General features: G+C 39.3%; 1 protein-coding gene across 1 annotated transcript in view; it reads right to left on the bottom strand.

Moving 5' to 3' along the window:
- Nucleotides 1-21,730, bottom strand: part of LOC128694139 (WD repeat, SAM and U-box domain-containing protein 1-like) — a 76,108-nt gene that overhangs the window by 9,444 nt on the left and 44,934 nt on the right. Inside the window, exons 6-10 of the mRNA XM_070093656.1 lie at nucleotides 14,025-14,224; nucleotides 13,677-13,912; nucleotides 6,552-6,779; nucleotides 6,177-6,324; nucleotides 681-830 (exon numbers count right to left, since the gene is read on the bottom strand). Of these exons, the coding sequence (XP_069949757.1) occupies nucleotides 681-830; nucleotides 6,177-6,324; nucleotides 6,552-6,779; nucleotides 13,677-13,912; nucleotides 14,025-14,224 (962 nt within the window). The remainder of the gene's footprint in view (nucleotides 1-680; nucleotides 831-6,176; nucleotides 6,325-6,551; nucleotides 6,780-13,676; nucleotides 13,913-14,024; nucleotides 14,225-21,730) is intronic.

Here is a 21,730-nt window from a genome sequence, read left to right as displayed (position 1 = left end):
CATGAGGCAGGCCAAAACAACATAAGTTCAAGTCCTTGGCTAGCCGCAGTATTGTTACTGATCAATACCACTTCTTCGTGGTTACAATAATATAAAATACTGCTTGTTAAGGCTAGTACACCAAACGGGGAGTAGAATGAAATTAGATCAGAGGCACCCACACCACCGTATGTCCTCAGATCATGCTAAAACACCTAGCTCTGCTGGGTGCGTGATTCTTGTAGGATTTGGCAGTCCTGTGGGTTAGAGTATCATGTGGTTTTCGCTCACCATGAGGTTTGCCAAAACAACACAAGTTCAAGTCCATGGTTAGTCACAGTGTTGTTATTGATCAATACCCCTGGTTCATGGTTACAATAATATTTACTAATTTATACAGGAGAAGGAGTGAATAGCCCCTTGCTCCCAGCATTTTAGTCACCTCTTACAACACGCCTGGCTTAAGGAGGAAGGGTTCTTCTCTATTTCCCCTTGGAGATCTACTTCTCAAATAAAAATATGAATTTATACTTCATCATATCACAAGCCTGAGAAAGTAATGTAATAAAGTACTTAGTCAGGAACACATCATATAAGGTGATCATTCATAGAGGCATTTACAATACATGTATACTGTAGTATATTTGATGAACTTAAAAATATGAATAGTATTAAAAACAAAACTGATAAGTTTTACTAACCAGCACATAAAACAGGATCACTTATTAGCTCCTGTGTAATAGGACAAAGATACTCTGTAGGTGGTGCGTCTGGAATTGTTTTTTTGGCCTGTGAATCCTGTGCAGATTTATGAATCAGTCGAAGAATTTTGTTGCGGTGCCCTAGAGCATCTGTTAAGTATACATAATAAAAATCAATCCTTTTAAGGAATTGAGCATTTATAAATGGCAGAATGTACAAACTGCTACACTAACCAATGAAGACAGTGTTGGCATTTCAGTGTTCACTGCCATGAAGTTTTTACCCAACTACTGTTAGTACAGTGGGTAAATATATTCCCTAGTCAGGTAAACTGTCAGTCACACACATCTATGTCACTGAGGCTAGTGTTACTTATGAAGATCTGTCTTGATCAAAATGCCCTCAGATTTGTTGTGATCAGTAAATTTTGACCTAGACATGAGAGAATGAGTCTCTGCAGTGGGTGTGCACAATATACAAAAAAAAATCCTGACCCTCGAAGTGCATGATGGGAACAGCTAGCCTCTGACCTTGTGTTTGTTACAATAGCAACTTAAGTATTTTCCTGGGTGATTTTTATGGCTTATTGGCTGTTTTTTGATGCCAGTTGATAGACCAGGAAACGTACTTACAAAATGCAGAAGAATTTGGTTAGTTTCATACTGGAAGTGGCCTGAAATGGGACTCAAAGTTCCAGAAATATTTTATTTTTGGCAATTTTCCTGAGTGAGGGTAGAAGTTCATCCACCCCCAGTATGCATTATGGGTTTTTACTAGGCCTGCTTCACTTATTGGAACTGCTTAAACTATGACCAAGTGTTCTTGTTTATATTTTATTAACTGAGAGAGGTAAAAATTTAAATTTTTTGTGATGTGGATTCAAAATGGAGAACAAGTGTTATATAGGAAAGTCCTCAAGGTGTGTTTAATGAGCAGGGGTAAGGCTGCCTGAGTTCTTGGAATGCATAGAGTATTCATTTTTTGCTTTTAAATTGGAATTTGTTGAATTTCATCTAAAATTGCATTTAATAGAGTAGCTCTGAAAATTGAATGGGCAGTTTCTTACACTCAGTCAACAGAATGGAAGGCATACTAGCAAAATAGTAAAGAATTTCATCAATTTGAACAATGGAATTGGCCTAAAACAGACTTCAAAGTGGCAGAATTGCTAATGCATAAATTATACCCAGACCTGCTTCACGCCTACTAAATCCCATATGTTTTTCATCAAATTTCACATTTTTTCCTTTTACATTTAGAAAAAAATTCTCTGCAAGTTTAGAAGATAAAAATATTAATTTTTGAAAAGGCAAATTTACATTCTCCTACCCTGACATACATTAACATACATAAATGTGTCCATTAGGCAACAGAATGCTAACAATGTATTTTGCACATTCTCTCAGTCATTTAAAGGTGCATATTTTCCATAAGATGACAGGGTGTATATAAAGCCAAATAAAATGTATATATGTATAATTACAGCATATGAAAATACAATGTATATATTTTTTTTTTTTTACACAGGGTTTGACAAGGTTAAGGATCCCCAGCTTTATTGACAAGCTATTTACAGGTTAAGGATTCCTAACTTTATTGGCAAGCTAAGAGCTGTTACCTACATCAGCTCATTTGAAAGCGTTTTTATTGTTATGAGACATACAAGTAGGGAACAGGATGAAGTTGGAGCCATCTGTGGGCCAGCATTTTCATTTGATCAACTGATTTTATCTCGTTGACATCATTATGCTGTACGAATGTGTTCTATACAAGAGTCATCCTGGGTATATATGATCTCAGATGGAGTGATGTTCTGGAGAAGGGTACAGCCAGAGTGAAGTTGCTGCTTTCTGCCCGTCTTGTGGCATAAAAGCTTGTTTCATGCTGTCCTCGAAGTGGATCCAAGTGTGGTACTTTGACAATATTGGCCTTGTACATAACAGTAAGGCCACCCACATCCCTCCTGTGTTGAAGGCTCTGCTGAAATGCCAGATGTATCCAGGATGGGTCCAGGCGAGAGATGAGACGTCTTGCTCTGTTCTCTACTCTGTTAAGCAGTCGCAGATGAGAGGGGGGGCAGGCAAACCAAGAAAGTGGAGCATACTCAAGGTGTGAGCGTACTTGTGCCTCGAACAGAATCTTGCAACCCCTACTGTCAAGCAGATGTGAGATACGGCGAAGTGCTGTAAGCTTCCTGGCTGCCTTGTTTGCAAGATTTACAACATGGTTCTTCATGGTTAGTTTGGAGTCAAATTTCACACCAAGGATATCAACTTCTTCTCCAGGTGCCAACACCCTCCCATTCATCCTTACTACTGCACCAGCATTACCATCATGGTGCCTAGAGACCATCATCATTTGCGTTTTCTCAGGTGCAAATGTTACTTGCCATCTATTTCCCCAAGCTGATATAGCTCTTAGCTGGTGATTGATGTAGCTTAGAGCAGCTGGCATTTCTTCTCTTGGATAAGCGAATGTCAGTGTACAGTCGTCTGCATATGCATGTGATTCTGGGATGAGAAGAAGGTCATTGAAGTAGACATTCCATAACAATGGACCCAGCACGCTTCCTTGTGGAACACTTGCCCCAATAGGATGTCTTGCTGATTCCGTTCCATTGAGAACTACTCTTAGAGATCTACCATGAAGGTAATCACTGAGGAGACGTAGTGTAGAGCCTGCAATTCCCATTGCTTGAAGTTTTGCTAAGAGGCCCTGGTGCCACACCAGGTCGAAAGTGCCAGCAATGTCCAGTGCTACCACACAGCTGACTTTGGATTCATCCAGTGACTGGTGCCACTTAGTGGAGAGGTTTAACAACAGATCAGCAGCAGAGTAACCTTTCCTGAAGCCATATTGACGATTGCAAAGTAGTGAGTGGTAGTCAAAAAACTCTCTCATTTGTCTTGAGATTAATGTCTCAAGGATCTTACCAGTGATTGACAGGAGTGACACTGGTCTGTAGTTGCTGATTTCTGCTCTGATCTTTTTGTGAACAGGGACTACATTTACCTCTTTCCATAGAGAGGGCCATTTACACTGTACAAGGCAGTGCTGAAAGATGCGAGTCAGAGGTGCTGCTAGCTGGTCTGCACATCTTCTCAGCAATCTTTGGCTCAACTTGTCTGGGCCCACAGATTTTTCATGGTCAAGTGATTTAAGAAGAAAATGCACCTCCTCCTGCCTTATTGTCACCACTGACAGTTTTGACACAGTTCTTGCAGCTAGCCAAGGAGGGTCCCTCGCTGGATCAGGATCTTGCATTTTGGTAGCAAAGTGTTCAGCAAAGAGGTCCGCCTTCTCTTGACTACTAGTAGAGGTGGTCCCATCCTGTCGATTTAGAGGTGGAATGAGTTCATCAGGCAGATAACCTTGTCTGTCCTTGACCAGGGACCACCAGGTTTTGGAGCCTACCCTACCTGATGCTAGCTTTCTGTTAGTGTCCACCTCCCATTTAGCAATGGCCCACTTTTGAACATCACCCATATGCCTACAGGCTTGCTTGTGCAAGTTCCTGTTATAGGTGGTAGGATGTCTCTTATACCTTCGCCATGCTTTGTACTTAGCAGTAGCAGCCTCACTACAACGAAAGCCAAACCAAGGCTGATCTGTAGGCTTCATCACATATTTCTGGTGAGGAATGTGTTCTTGTTGTAGATTAAGGATGTGTCCAGTGAAGGCTTTCACTTGGTTGTCAACATCCCCCTGGAGAAGAGCATTCCAATCAGTGGTGGCGAGCTCAGAGCAAAGGGCTGGCCAATTACCTCTTTCCCATAGCCAGGTTGTGCGTGTGGACTCCTCACCTCGTTCTGTTGGGATCTTAAGTGTCATAAAAACAGCCTTGTGGTCAGACGATCCAACATAGCCGAGGGGTTGACAAATGACTATGCCTTCTGCCAGATCACTCACTACTGGGTCAAGAGAGGAGCCAGAGATGTGAGTAGGGAAATCAACAAAGTTTCTCATGTCAAATACTGCAAGAAGGTCATCAAAGTCCCTCTATATAAGGTGTTGGTTGAGGTCACCAACAATTATATGTTGACAGTTGTGTTGTAGCAGAAGGGAGTCAATATTTTCCATTAGGAAGTTGATGGGGTCTGCATGTTGCCACTGAGGTCTGTACATTGCACATGCTAGTATAGAGGTACTAGTGTTTATGCAGAGCTTGAAGAACATCATTTCAAGATGAGTAGGGGTGGCACCATCAATGTGCTGAACATGAACACTTTTAGAGAAGCACACAGCAACACCTCCTCCTTGCCCTTGCCTGTCTCTTCTCATCCATGAGGTGTAGCCAACAATTCTTGCAAAATTTTCTGGAGTCCTGTCATCTAAAAATGTTTCAACAACAGCTATCATGTCGGGACGTCGAGTGTTCATAAAACTATGTGTGAGCTCTCCAACATTAGTAATGAAACCTCTAATGTTGGCTGACAGGATGCTGATAGACTGGCTCCTCATGATGTGGTCAGCTTGAGGTGGTGGGTGTGTAGGGCATGTAAGGTGCCTGCCCTTGAGAGAGGTAGGGTACTGAGGCAGCTGCAGGGATGTTGGTCTGTGGTCTTGTATAAGGCACAGTACCACCTGCTGGGCTGAGATAGGAGTAGCTGAGTGGGTGATGTGTGAGTGTGTTCCCCAATTCAGAGATCCTGCTGGTTTGTTCTGAGAACAGGTCTCTAAACAGGTGGTCCTGTCTGTCAAGTTCCTTTTTTTTCCGACACTGGTCCTCCTGATGTCCTTTCTTGTAGCAGTAATTGCACCTGGTATCTCGCAGGCAGTTGTTGGCGGTGTGCCCCTTCCAGTGACAGCGAGAGCACAGCCTAGGTGCCTGGGAGGGTGGACTATGATTTGTTGCACCACCTGTGTTTCGCAGATTTGTCCTCAGGTTCTGCCGCTGGAACCGTGTTAGTGGAGGGTGAGATGGCTGTAGATGTCTTCCTCCTCCATGTCCTCTTCCATGTCCTCTACCAGTTCTGACAGATGTGTCCCTGCTGTTCGTACTTTGGCTTTTTCGAAACTGTCTATTTTAGAAGTGAGTCAGTCGTTTCCCAAGAAGATATGTCCCTCACATCCACAATTGTAATATAAAGTACCATATTTTTCTTTCAACAAACCAACCATATCCCACAAAGGCAGGGCGGCTCAAAAGGAAAAACAAGTTTCTTTCTTTTAAATTTAGTAACATATACAGAAGGGGTTACTGGTACCATATATGTAATTAAAAATTAATACCTTTCATTTTACAATTCTCAGTTTCACATTAAAAATACAGCACAACAGAGTGGAATACCATTATTCCAAACACTTCAGGATGTTACTCATGGTTATGAGGAAACAATTCCAACCTATTTTTCTGATGAGTTTGAAAGGAAATCTCACAGATTTGAATAACTGATTTAGACAAGCATGCAAGACAGAAAAATAGACAGGTAGTATATAGGATATAGAATGAATGTGAACATAAAACATAGAAAAAGCTACAGTAAAAGACATACCAACACCAAGTTTCTGCTCGAGGATTTCATCCGTCATTGTTAACAATTCTCTGCCATCAATGGCATGTGTACGGAAATTGTGAGAATATTCTGCTAACCCTTGTTCAACCAACCAGCCACACACATCCTCACAGTTCCAATCAACTAGCTGGGAGAAAAAAAGAAAAAAAACTTGCTACATAAGAAAAAGTAACTAATGCAGAATGGTAAAATGAAGGTAGAATATAAAAACACACAGCAGTCAAAAAATTCAAAAGGATTTCATTACAAATCAATGTCAACTGTATTAGTGCAGTTCTTTATATTTATAGTACTGTACTGTAATACAAAATATTTATAATTGGATCTACAAATTAGGGAAAAAATACAACATACCTTAATGTTCTCTCGAAATTTCTGTGATGGAAACCTAACGAGCAGTTTTCTCTGGCCACCAGCATGTGTAGACATTTGGGAGAGTGAGCCTGTAGCACCATCAACTCTCCATACATGCACAACACGATCACCACTCCCTGCAGCTACCAAGGCTCCATCATCACTAAAGGCACATGAGGTTACATATCGGTTGTGGCCTTCTAATATACCAAGAGCTGTTAGCTTTATCTGTGAACAGAAAAAAATACTTAAAAAATATTAATTTAAGCCTAGGATGTGATACAATTTACTAAATCCAGCCTCTCCTCACTTAGAGAGTTACTTGTTTACCAATGACTCGGACTTACAACGGGCTGTCTGACCAGTGTGCATACCTAAATAATGTATATTAGAGCTGATTTCCTCTATTCTGTTTATTACAACATACATACCAGCCATGTGTATATTGTAACACACCAGCCGTGTCCCACCAAGGTAGGGCGACCCAAAAAAGAAGAAACACTTTCACCATCACCCACTCCATCACTGTCTTACCACAAGCAAGACAGTAAACAAGTGTGTGATACACATACTGGTTTTTATTACAGTATAAAAAGCAGTGTGTGTATCAGAGAGGTAACCACCACCTCTGACAGCAAACCCATCTGCCTGGTTATAACTTGGTCTACCTCTCTAAGAATGCATACATATCTAAACTCATGGTATTAACATAGCTTTAATAAATTTATCTGTGACTTTTCCCAATCTTCTTTCAACAAATCGGCCATATCCCACCAAGGCAGGGTGGCCCAAAAAAGAAAAAAAAACGATTTTCACTTTTTAAATTTGTAATTTATACAGGAGAAGGGGTTCCTAGCCCCTTGCTCCCAGCATTTTAGTTGCCTCTTATGACACGCATAAGAACATAAGAAAGAAGGAACACTGCAGTAGGCCTACTGACCCATGTAGAGCAGGTCCATGCTCCCCATCCCTCCCCGGATTAGCCCAATGACCCACCCAGTCTGGTCACCTCCACTCAAGGAAGGAGCACGGCACCAGACCCAGCAGCACAAGATAGTCAGGTCCAACTCACACCCACCCACACCCACTCATGTATTTATCTAACCTATTTTTAAAACTACACAACGTTTTAGCCTCAATAACTGTACTTGGGAATTTGTTCCACTCATCCACAACTCTATTACCAAACCAATGCTTTCCTATATCCTTCCTGAATCTGAATTTTTCCAACTTGAAACCATTGCTGCGAGTCCTGTCTTGGCTGGAAATTTTCAGCATGCTATTTGCATCCCCTTTATTTATTCCTGTTTTCCATTTAAACACCTCGATCATATCCCCCCTAATTCTACGCCTTTCGAGAGAGTGCAGATTCAGGGCCCTCAGTCTATCCTCATAGGGAAGATTTCTGATACAGTGGTCCCTCAATAATCGTCCATAATCCGTTCCTGGAAGTGGGACTATTATCGAAATGGACGATTTACGAATCAATTTTCCCCATAAGAAATAATGTAAATTCAATTAATCCGTTCCTGACACCCAGAAGTATTAAAACAAAAATTTTTTTTACATGAAATATAGATGTAGTACATAAACAATACAGTGGCACATGATGAATTAAACATTAACAGAATAACACTTACCTTTATTGGCGATTCTTCTTTGTGTATGGAAGACTGGAGAAGAAGACTGACTGGATGAATTACTGTTTGGAAGGGGAATCCCCTTCCATCAACACCTTGGGTACCAATTGCTTTTCTAGGGTTACTTCTCTTCTCTGTTTCTTAATACCACTAGGACCACCTTGAGAGTCACTGGAGTCCTGTCTTGCAAAAAAACTGTCCAGAGAGCTCTGTTTCTGGTGTCTCTTTAAAACTTCCCTAAAATGGGCCAAGACTCTGTCACTGTACAAGTTGCCGATATGGCTTGCAACATCCTTCTCTGGGTGATGTTTCTCCATAAATCTTTCCATCCTACCCCACATTTCAAAAATCTCCTTAATTTCTGAAGAAGGCACCTTCCTCCATCTCTCTTCCTCCTCCTCTGCAGCAAAATTCAGAGCTGCCATCTGTTGCTGTTCCTGCTGAAGCTCTTGCAGCTCCTCAGTGGTTAGCTCTTTGTTGTGGTCCTCCACCAACTCTTCCACATCCTCCAAACTCACATCCAACCCCATGGAAGCCCCCAGTGCCACAATGGATTTAACAACTGACATAGGCTCATCAGGGTCAGCCCCAAACCCTTCAAAATCCCTCTTGTGGACACAATCTGGCCACAATTTTCTCCAAGCAGAGTTCAAAGTCCTGGTAGTCACTCCCTCCCAAGCCTTACCTATAAGGCTTACACAATGGAGAATACTGAAATGTTCTTTCCAAAAGTCTCGTAGGGTCAAGTGAGTGTCTGAGGTCACATTCAAGCACCTTTCAAACATTGCTTTGGTGTAGAGTTTTTTAAAGTTTGCAATGACCTGCTGGTCCATGGGTTGGAGGAGAGGAGTGGAATTCAGGGGCAAGAACTTTACTGTGATGAACCCAAACTCCTTCAGAATTAGGTCATCCAAGTTTGGAGGATGAGCAGGTGCATTGTCCATTACTAGGAGGCACTTGAGATCCAATTTCTTTTCCAGGAGGTAATTCTTCACACTAGGGCCAAACACTTCGTTGAACCACTCTACAAAAATTTCCCTCGTGACCCATGCCTTACTATTAGATTTCCAAAACACACACAATTTACTCTTCATAACATTGTTTTTCCTGAACACTCTGGGATTTTCAGAATGGTACACTAGTAACGGCTTCACTTTGAAATCCCCACTAGCATTAGCACAGAACATTAGCATCAGCCTGTCTTTCATAGGCTTGTGTCCTGGCATTGCCTTTTCCTCTTGTGTAATGAAGGTCCTCTTTGGCATTTTCTTCCAAAAGAGGCCTGTTTCATCACAATTGAACACTTGTTCAGGTTTCAGTCCTTCACTTTTTATGTACTCCTGGAATTCATGCACATATTTTTCAGCCGCCTTGTGGTCCGAACTGGCAGCCTCACCATGCCTTACCACACTGTGTATGCCAGTACGCTTCTTAAATCTCTTAAACCAGCCTTTGCTAGCCTTAAATTCACTCACATCATCACTAGTTGCAGGCAATTTCTTTACCAAATCGTCATGCAACTGCCTAGCCTTTTCACAAATAAGCGACGTCATAAGAGTGTCTCCTGCTAATTGTTTCTCATTTATCCACACCAATAATAACTTCTCAACATCTTCGAGTACTGGTGATCTCATTTTTGTCAGCATATTTACCCCCTTTGCAACAACAGCGTCCTTGATTTCCTTTTTCTTGGCTATGATGGAAGATATGGTTGTACAGGATTTGTTATACATCCTGGCCAGTTCGCCCACACGTACGCCACTATCATATTGTTCAATGATGTTTTTCTTAAATTCAATCGTATTTCTCACCTTCTTTACCAAAGGCTTGGCACTAGGAGCTTTCTTTGGAGCCATGGTAGCTTATTTAGCACTTAAATAACTTGCAAGCACTAAAATAAATGAAATATTATGAAATATTTCACTGGAGCACGTGAGGGGACCGTCGCTCACTGGTAAACAATGGCACACTGGCTGGGAAGGAAAGGCTGAGGCGGCTCGAGGCCGCTCAGACCGTGCATACGCATCTGGGACGAAGGACTATTAGCGAGTTACCAGACCATTTCCGAGCCAATATTTTGACGAAAAAACAGGACTATTTCCGAAATGGACGACTTTCAGGCCGGACGATTATTGAGGGACCACTGTACATGGGATCATCTTTGTTATCCTCCTCTGTACGTTTTCCAAAGCATTTATATCCATTCTGTAATACGGTGACCAGAACTGAGCAGCATAGTCTAAATGAGGCCTAACCAAGGATATATAGAGTTGAAGAACAACCTGAGGACTTCTATTATTTATACTTCTAGATATGAAGCCAAGAATTCTGTTAGCTTTATTGCAAACACTAATGCACTGTTGTCTTGGTTTTAGATTACTGCTGACCAGAAATCCTAAATCCTTTTCGCAATTATTAGTATTAAGATCTACATTATTTAGTTTATATGTCGCATGGTTATTTTCCTGTCCAACATTTTGAACTTTGCATTTGTCTATATTAAACTGCATCTGCCACTTCTCCGACCATTGCATCAGTCTATTCAAATCATCCTGGAGTGCTCTAGCGTCCTCATTAGAATGAATTGGACGGCCTATTTTGGTGTCATCAGCAAATTTGCTTATGTCGCTATTTATTCCCTCATCTATGTCGTTTGTGCAAATTGTGAACAACAACGGGCCCAACACTAACCCCTGTGGAACACTGCTTGTGACGTGCCCCCATTCTGATTTCTCCCCATTTATGCAAACTCTCTGCTGCCTATTTGTCAGCCATGCCTCTACCCAGGAAAAAATTTCTCCTATTTCGTGTGCCTTAACCCTTTGACTGTCGCGGCCGTATATATACGTCTTACGAGGTACCGTGTTTGACGTATATATACTCATAAATTCTAGCGGCTTCAAATCAAGCAGGAGAAAGCTGGTAGGCCTACATGTGAGAGAATGGGTCTGTGTGGTCAGTGTGCACCATATAAAAAAAATCCTGGAGCACGCAGTGCATAATGAGAAAAAAAACTCCGACCGTTTTTTTTTAATTAAAATGCCGACTTTGTGGTCTATTTTCGTATAGTATTTATGGTTGTATTCTCGTTTTCTTGGTCTCATTTGATAGAATGGAAGACATATTATAGAAATAGAGATGATTTTGATTGATTTTACTATAAAAAGAACCTAGAAATGGAGCTCAAAGTAGGGGAAATGTTTGATTTTTGCCAATGTTCAAAAGTAAGCAAATGATGCCATTTTCCAGTAAATGTCCAACTAGCCATTCTAATATGCAGTCATGAATGGGTTGATGTTATTTATACAATTATTACAGTATTGCAGTAGTCTGCATAATAGTAAGTCTTCAATTTTTTGTTTGAATAAAAATTCAAAATAGAAAGCAAGAGTAATATCAGAGGGGCCTGGAAACACGACTGATGAGCAAAGAAAATGTTATTTTAGAGCCAGGAATGTCTGCATTGTTCATTCTGGACCTTATTTTGAAATTGTCATATTTTTTAGTTTTCGTGAAATTGGCCAAATTGCAAATTTCTGACCACATTATTAGGTAGTTGAAATCGGTAAATGGGCAGTTTCTTGTACTCAATCGATAGAAAAAATGGAGTTCTAAAGAAATAGCTATGAGTTTGGGCGACTGGAACAATGGAATTAGCCAAAAATAGGGCTCAAAGCGGGCGAAATCGCTGATTTGTAAACGGCGCCGAGGTTGCTAACTTCGCGAGAGCATAATTCCGTCAGTTTTCCATCAAATTTCGTTTTTTTTGGTGTCATTACAATCGGGAAAAGATTCTCTATCATTTCATAAGAAAAAATTTTTTTTTTTTTTTTTTTAAATTTTGCGACACCAGGACATAAGACGTATATATACGGCCGCGACAGTCAAAGGGTTAAGTTTCCTCAATAGCCTCTGATGTGGAATTCTATCGAAAGCCTTACTGAAGTCCATATATACAATATCATATTCATTACCATGATCTACCTCCTCAAACACCTTAGTGAAAAAAGTTAGTAAATTCATAAGACAGGAATGCCCCTTTGTAAAACCGTGTTGAGATTCATTAATCAGTCTGTGCCTATCAAGATGACTACGAATTGCTTCGGCAATTATTGATTCCATAAATTTTCCCACTATGGAGGTAAGGCTTATTGGTCTATAGTTTGAAGCCAAGGACCTGTCACCTGCCTTGTAAATAGGTATTACATTTGCCATTTTCCACTTATCAGGCACTATGCCAGTTTGTAGTGACATGTTAAAAAGATTAGCCAAAGGTATGCTAAGTTCCTCTTTACATCCCTTTAACACCCTTGCAAACAGTTCATCAGGGCCTGGGGATTTGTTAGGTTTTAGTTTCTCTATTTGTCTGAGGACCATGTCACTAGTTACTGCAATCGTGCATAGTTTATTATCGTCCTGTTCCACATAATCTATTATTTCAGGAATATCGCTAGTATTTTCCTGGGTGAAAACTGAGAGGAAGTAGGTATTGAAAATTTCACACTGCAGCAGGCCTACTGACCCATGCAAAGCAGGTCTATATTACCCTCTGGCTTAGCCCAATGACCCACCTAGTAAGGTCACTTCCTCTTGAGGAAGGAGCACGGCATCAGACCTAGTAGCAGCCTAGGCATTTCGGGCAGACTAATACTAATTCTTACTCTATACTGATATAGGTTATTGAGCAGTACATTTGAACATACATTATTAGATACATACCTAATTAGATAGTTAGGTAGTACAAATCATATAATGTATTACAAATGGTAGATTTAGTGATGGGATTGGATTTGTCTTGGCATGATACACTGTTTCTATTAAAGCTCATATATTGGAAGAGTATCTTAGGCAAACTTAGAACTAAGACTTAATAGACAATAGCTATATTAGGAATTTTATTTTCAGTCATTTGGGTGGGTGTAAATTAGGGGGGAATTACAGATAATGAGAGTAAGACTATACTGTTTTGGATGTGTTCATGATACAAAAAGAGAATTAGGTGGTTTTCATTTGGTTAGCTGATGATGGGGTGTGTTAGGGAGATGAGATGTTTTTTAATGGTAGCTTTGAAAATGATGGTTGAGTCTGCAGTTCTAGAGTTTTCAGGCAGGGAGTTCCAGATTTTAGGTCCTTTTATGTACATCGAATTTTTGTAGAGGTTTAATGCATATTATATTCACTGGGAAGTGCTAAACCCATGAGGGTCATACAGTGCTTGGGGAATAAAAGGCAATCAGGTTTGAGGTCAGGAAGCAAAAAGTAGCTCCAATTTCTTAAACCAAGAACCCTTCACAGGCATCACTGCACCATATTTGAAGGGCCTATTTCCATTAAATGAAGTATGGAAATACATGTACTAAGAATGCAATAAACAAGTACTTACTGACAATTCAAATATACAGAAAAAATATACTGTCTTGAACTCTTGCAAGTGCAGTTCAAAAACGTTGTGAGGTAAATGTTCCACAATACAGAGCGAACTTACTGGATCCCAAAGTCTGATGGTCTTGTCTCCAGATGCAGATGCCAGAATTAGTCCACTGGCGCTGAACCTGACGGACATTATTGGTGCAGAGTGACCACATAAACTATGATGAGGTGTTATAGTCGGTATGTTGTCTCTTCCCAGTACCTGACTCTCAATCTCTACAACCCACAGTTGCAGCTCTGTGTCCTGACCACCTGAAGCTAACAGGTACTGTTTTCCTATTATGCCGTGTTCTGAAATTACACAAGAAAACATCTTCAAAAAACTGAAAATATTCTATAAATATCAATACTTCACCTCTCACCCTTTCTTAAACAAAATTACTTTTGGTTTAAATTTATTCACCTTCTTTCCCAAATGCTGGACTAAAGTGAACTGAAGACACTCCTAAATCATGAGCCTCGGCCTTCATGGCGAGTGGCACGGAGTGCCCATAGCGAGCATCCCACACTCGTAATTCACCCCCACTGGTGCCTGTTACCAGATAACAACTGTCTGGTGTGAAGCTCACGCTGGTCACTGTAGATTCATCACCACACATCCGTCTAAAAGTAATAAATGATAAGATTATATTAAAAGTGTTCATAACTTTACTTCCTGTACAGCTCAGTTGAATTAGTTTGCTGGTCCTGGAAGAATGACCTCTAACATAAAAGCATGCCTTTACATACATATAGTGAACAGTGCTTCCATACAACAAATATGACAGCAAAAATTCTAACAGGTATATTCAGCAGTCTCAATCTTCCTCAACAACCCTTAAAATTTGGCCTTATGTCCATTAGTGGCAAATTCCATGATATTACTGAAGAGCAAAATATACCTCGAAAAAATATTCAGCATTATTTTAAGTGACTGCAACAGACGTTACATCCAGTGCTATCAGCAGGTCTTACCCTTTACGTAATTTGACCACCAGTACATTAGGACACCATAAATCTAGCATGATAGGGGTTGGAGCCTTGATGGATTACTGGTTTTCTATAGTTATAAAGCCATAATTAAACACACAACTTTTATGAAAAAATTATCTACGTACATTTCTTAACTGATTTATAAAAAAGATAATATAATCCCAGTGCACATGCACCACACAAACACCAAAAATTAATACATTTGACAGAATAACAGAATAACAAGAACAAAAATAAGAAATTCCGTTTTATAGAGTGATTATTACCTACTTAAGTCTTATTAAAAAATCCACATTTCCTGATTCATTTAGTGTTCACATCTAGATGTTTCCACATTCAGAAACCAATACCTCTTTGATATACTTTGTGCTCCATTGAACATCAATAGAAATTCTTTGCAAATTAAAGGACTAAAAAATGTGGAATAACCTATCAGATGAATTAAAAACTAACATACTTAATGAATTCATATCAAAGCTAAAATACAGTGAATACTGTGTGCTTAAATAATTCAGTTATGTACAGTAATTCTGTGTAATTCACTCAAATTTGTTTAACAGTTTTTTTAATGTTATTAAGTTTATTACATTTTATTGCCTGCTATGTCCCTTGTCTTCTTTAGTCCTGCCCCAAATATTTAACTAATTGACTGTCCTTAACCTTTACCACATCAGTAGTATTAATATTACTCTTTACTCCACTCTCATGATATTTTATCCTATCCATCCAATTACTATACCAATTTTGACTTGTACATAATTAAATTTTACCAACCAATTATTTTCACTTGTGACATGTGAACAGATGTTATATGATTTTTCCATCCATACAGTACCTATCATTACATTGTACTAAAATCATAAACTTTAATGGCTACATAACTATGTATTAAGTAGCTGTAATAATAGCTTAAGTCTGCCCCAAATGCTGTGCATATGATGGCCTTCTTACATTATAAACTTATTACTTTTTGTTAACACATTGACCACATTATTATTATTATTATTATTATTATTATTATTATTATTTAGATTAGACAGAAAATGTCCAGATAAGCTACAAAATGGCTCCTACATATATACATGCATGTATATAAAAGAAGTTACATAAAAAGACAAACATTAAAAACATCCTCAATAGCAGATAGGAGGAAAAGAGAAGATAATCATAAATAAGAGTAAAAAAAGGTTACAAAATAAAAACAAAGATTTCTTAACATAATTAACAGGGTAAACAGGTAAACAAAGGGCCACAACTGTAAGCTGAAGTGAAAAAAAAAGTGCCAAAAAGCTACCAGAAAGTTTTCAAAGAGTGGTGGAAAATTTAACAAAAATTACATGATAAACAATGAAGACAGGACATCATGCTCCTGTAGCTATCAGTAATTAATTACAGTACATCCCTGTTCAATAACTCTCACTGCTTGTGTGAGAGTGCTATCTGTTAGATCCCCAAATACAATGCATACATTACATTACATATTATACAACCATGTTGTATCAAAGGAAGGTTTCTGTATTGAGAATAGCATTTCAGAAAAAAATGGGCAAGTAGAATTTATGGGGTCACAGACCAACCACTTTCCTTCACATATATATTTTGTGTTGTTCCATCTCGCACTACAAAACAACGGTGTCAACAGTTGAATACATGTGGTATACAGCCACTTTCTTTAATCACTGTTAGCAAAAACAAAGCAAGAATGCTGCATTTCCTTGCAGGGAGCAGACAACAAGCTTTTCATGTAATGAATGGAGAGCAACTGACAAACTAGGATTGAAAAACAGAGTAGAGATAGTCCTACTTAGGGCAAAACAACATTTAATAAAGAGGTTCATTCTCCTACATGCTTTATAATGCTGAATGTTTTATGCCTGTAGCAGTAAGCAACACACCCTGCCAATAACAACCTTATACCTTCCAACACAGTTTTCTCTTTCAAACACAACCAGTTTTATCTACATTAAACACCTGTGGCATGTAGGAACAGAGAGGAAAAGATGAAGAAGCAGAGGAAGGAAGGGATGAATAGAAGAAAAGATGGAGACCTGTTGCCAAACAGATTATAATGCTTAAGCTTTTTAATCAACTTTACATACTTTGAACACCTGTTGTATACTGGCATGTGTAAAACACTATTCTTCATTTCCTCACCTCTTTAATTAATGTTCAGCAATGTATGTTGGTGGCACTCCACAACACTATCATACTCTGCACCATGTGAATATCCAAATAATTTTTAAATTCTTTGTTTTACTGCATTTATTAATTTCTTAACATATCAGCCATCTCCCACCAAGTTGGAATGACCCAATTTCTGTCTTGCCAGAAGTGTGCTCACATCACAGTTCAGATGACCCTCCAACTGCAACATCTCCATCCCTCCTTACGAGTACGGGTATACTTCCCACCTCCAGGACTCGATTCCGGCTAACCATTTTTCCTGAATAAAGGAGGGGCCCTGCATATACAGCACCCTCTTTTTGGTGTTCCACATTTTCACTAGTTTTCAATTGAGCCATTGTTCATTATGTTCGGTGCTTTTAGCACTTTTCCGCCATTTTCATATGACAGTTGCGTAAAAAAAGGGTAGCCATATTTTAAGGTAAGTACTGTATGTACTGTGTATTTATTTTCCTTTTTTTTTTTATCTTTTTTTATGCCTATCTGCATTGAGCACTTAATATACGATAGTGGAAACACATTAACAGGCATTTTACACACATTCAATACTGAAAAAACTGTTCTCTTCCACCCACCAGCGATTTTTGCTTACTGTACAGGGTCTTGACCAGGGCCTGCCTATACCATAATAATTCTTACTTTGCTCATGCTCCAATAGTACATCAAATCATAAAACCCATTTGTATCTACTCACTCCAATCTAACATGCTCCACAAGCCTGCTGAAAGTTCAAGTGCCTACCCTCCAACCCCTCCTGGAATGACCCTCTACCCATCTAACCTTCCACCTCAGATTTATATACCCTCTTAGTTTTTTACTGTGCTCCATCCTCTCTAAATGCCCAAACCAACTCAACAACCTTTCTTCAGCCCTTTGTACTATACATTTGGTAACCCCACACCATCTGATAATATCCACACTCAAAATTCCCTGCATACTATTCATCAATCAATCAATTTTTATTTCCACAATATTTATTTCCACAATACATTGTTTGTACAAAGTTGGAGAGCATCACATTAGTCACATAAAAAGCCCCTTAGTTATGCAGAGCATTATGGGCAAGCTTAAACCTAACTTACTTCTATAAGATGTACATGTACGTATATGTATGTGTATGTATACATTTACACTTGTATAAATGTTTTTTTTTTTTTTTATTTTTATTATCACACTGGCCGATTCCCACCAAGGCAGGGTGGCCCGAAAAAGAAAAACTTTCACCATCATTCACTCCATCACTGTCTTGCCAGAAGGGTGCTTTACACTACAGTTTTTAAACTGCAACATTAACACCCCTCCTTCAGAGTGCAGGCACTGTACTTCCCATCTCCAGGACTCAAGTCCGGCCTGCCGGTTTCCCTGAACCCCTTCATAAATGTTACTTTGCTCACACTCCAACAGCACGTCAAGTATTAAAAACCATTTGTCTCCATTCACTCCTATCAAACACGCTCACGCATGCCTGCTGGAAGTCCAAGCCCCTCGCACACAAAACCTCCTTTACCCCCTCCCTCCAACCTTTCCTAGGCCGACCCCTACCCCGCCTTCCTTCCACTACAGACTGATACACTCTTGAAGTTATTCTGTTTCGCTCCATTCTCTCCACATGTCCGAACCACCTCAACAACCCTTCCTCAGCCCTCTGGACAACAGTTTTGGTAATCCCGCACCTCCTCCTAACTTCCAAACTACGAATTCTCTGCATTATATTCACACCACACATTGCTCTCAGACATGACATCTCCACTGCCTCCAGCCTTCTCCTCGCTGCAACATTCATCACCCATGCTTCACACCCATATAAGAGCATTGGTAAAACTATACTCTCATACATTCCCCTCTTTGCCTCCAAGGACAAAGTTCTTTGTCTCCACAGACTCCTAAGTGCACCACTCACCCTTTTCCCCTCATCAATTCTATGATTGACCTCATCTTTCATAGACCCATCCGCTGACATGTCCACTCCCAAATATCTGAATACATTCACCTCCTCCATACTCTCTCCCTCCAATCTGATATCCAATCTTTCATCACCTAATCTTTTTGTTATCCTCATAACCTTACTCTTTCCTGTATTCACTTTCAATTTTCTTCTTTTGCACACCCTACCAAATTCATCCACCAATCTCTGCAACTTCTCTTCAGAATCTCCCAAGAGCACAGTGTCATCAGCAAAGAGCAACTGTGACAACTCCCACTTTATGTGTGATTCTTTATCTTTTAACTCCACGCCTCTTGCCAAGACCCTCGCATTTACTTCTCTTACAACCCCATCTATAAATATATTAAACAACCACGGTGACATCACACATCCTTGTCTAAGGCCTACTTTTACTGGGAAATAATTTCCCTCTTTCCTACATACTCTAACTTGAGCCTCACTATCCTCGTAAAAACTCTTCACTGCTTTCAGTAACCTACCTCCTACACCATACACCTGCAACATCTGCCACATTGCCCCCCTATCCACCCTGTCATACGCCTTTTCCAAATCCATAAATGCCACAAAGACCTCTTTAGCCTTATCTAAATACTGTTCACTTATATGTTTCACTGTAAACACCTGGTCCACACACCCCCTACCTTTCCTAAAGCCTCCTTGTTCATCTGCTATCCTATTCTCCGTCTTACTCTTAATTCTTTCAATAATAACTCTACCATACACTTTGCCAGGTATACTCAACAGACTTATCCCCCTATAATTTTTGCACTCTCTTTTATCCCCTTTGCCTTTATACAAAGGAACTATGCATGCTCTCTGCCAATCCCTAGGTACCTTACCCTCTTCCATACATTTATTAAATAATTGCACCAACCACTCCAAAACTATATCCCCACCTGCTTTTAACATTTCTATCTTTATCCCATCAATTCCGGCTGCCTTACCCCCTTTCATTTTACCTACTGCCTCACGAACTTCCCCCACACTCACAACTGGCTCTTCCTCACTCCTACAAGAGTCAAATGTATATGAAGCAGATAAAATCATGACACACATTCATCTCAAACATGGAATTCCACTACCTTAAGCCTCCTTGCTGCAATGTTGAAAACCCATACTTCACACACATAAAAGTGCTGATATATTACCACTGTGGAGATAAAAATGGGAATGTACCCATTTTTGCCTCCATAGATACACTTTTTTCTTACATAGATGTCTCAAGACACCACCTACTATTTTTTCCCTAAGCTATTTTATGGTTCACCTCATCTTTTACTGGGCCATGTACCAACATGTCTGCTCTTAAATACCTGAATCACTTCTTCCATTCTCCCTCCCACCAATCTGATATTCAATCTATCATTGCCATGATCATTTGTTACTCTCATCGCCTTGCTCTTTTCTATGATTACTTTTAATTTCCTTCTTTTACATGCCCTACCAAATTCTTCCACCAACCTCTGCAACATCTCTTCAGAATTTCTCCAAAAAACTTGTCATTATCAAAGAGCAACTGTGACAACTTCCACTTTGTATCAGATTCAGTAGCCTTTAATACCACAATTTCCCCCCTAAACCCTAGCATTCACTTCCTTTACACAACCCTGTCTAAGGCTCATTTATACTGGGAAATGAAACTCTCCCTTCCCTCTCTCTCTCCCTCCTATGTATCATAACATGAACCTTACTATATTCATAAAAAACTCTTTATTGCTTTTAGTAAGCTACTGCATATTCAACATCTGCCACATTGCCCTCCTATCCAGAATATATATTTTTTTGTGCAGGTTCAGAGCTATGGGCTACAAGTAGGGTCCAAAAAGTAAAAAGTACCTTTTCAAAAAGACACTTTAAAGCAAGACAATGGTTTCAGCCAAAAAATAGTAATGCTGAAAACATGGAAATATTCTGCCCAAAAATCTTAAGTGAAATGTTCTACCTAACACAACATTACATCATATAATACTGTTATACATACTTGTACTGGGTAATATTCATCAAATACTGGTCAAAATGATGTATGTGAAGACTTTATGAGGAAATGTGGAGGATTTTTTTTGTGTGTGTGTGTGATGTTTAGCACACAGCAAGTGGCAGTGGGTATGTTTAAATCAAAGTCAAATTTTGCTTCCCAGAATTACAATGTGTTGATTCAACTCTGGGAATACATTTTGTTTTTTTTTTTAACATTCTAAGGAAAGTTCCTTGTTATGCATAGAATTTCAGGCAGAATAAAACTAGTGCAGTGCTTGCAACTACTGTACTTAATACAAGTACAGTACAGTATTTGAATAAAGATTTTTTTTAATGTAGATCAGCCATTTCCCACCAAGGCAGGGTGACCCAAAAAAGAAGAAACACTTCCATCATCACACTCCATCATTGTCTTGCCAGAGATGTGCCAATACTACAGTTACAAAATATTATATCATAAGATTTAAAATTTGTGTAACAATTCAGTATGAATAATTTTTTATACATAATAAAGTGGATTAGATTAAAATGGGGAGGTAACAATTTAACAAGGAACAACGAATACAGAAAATGTTTAAAGTCGTTACGCATTAAAATTTTGACAATGTTTTTGATGATACTGGGAGATACAAAGTCTTTTGATCCTACAGGTAGGTTGTTCCAAAACTGGGATCCTTTGATCTGCATGAAGTGTCTACTCAAGCTGAGTCATGTATGTAGAACATAAGAGAGAGATTTATTTCCAGTGTTATACCTATGTGATTCGTTGCAGCTCTCCATGAACTGTTTTAGCTCAGAGTTAATACTGTACTGAGTAAATACTCGGTACAGTATTAACTCTGAGCTATGCACAGTGGTGTGTAGATACTTTGTACGTTAGAAGGTACCAATAAGATCCACTTTCTTAAATTGCATATTCAACATATACAATATGTAGATGGTAATCTCTGTTTTTCCTGACAAAGTATTATGCAACTCAGTATACCTTATCTATATACGGGTATCCTACCGCCCTTTTTTTTTGTCCACCA

This window comes from Cherax quadricarinatus, chromosome 43 (assembly GCF_038502225.1).
Source record: "Cherax quadricarinatus isolate ZL_2023a chromosome 43, ASM3850222v1, whole genome shotgun sequence".
NCBI lineage: Eukaryota > Metazoa > Arthropoda > Malacostraca > Decapoda > Parastacidae > Cherax > Cherax quadricarinatus.
This window is presented reverse-complemented; position numbering and strand designations above follow the sequence as displayed.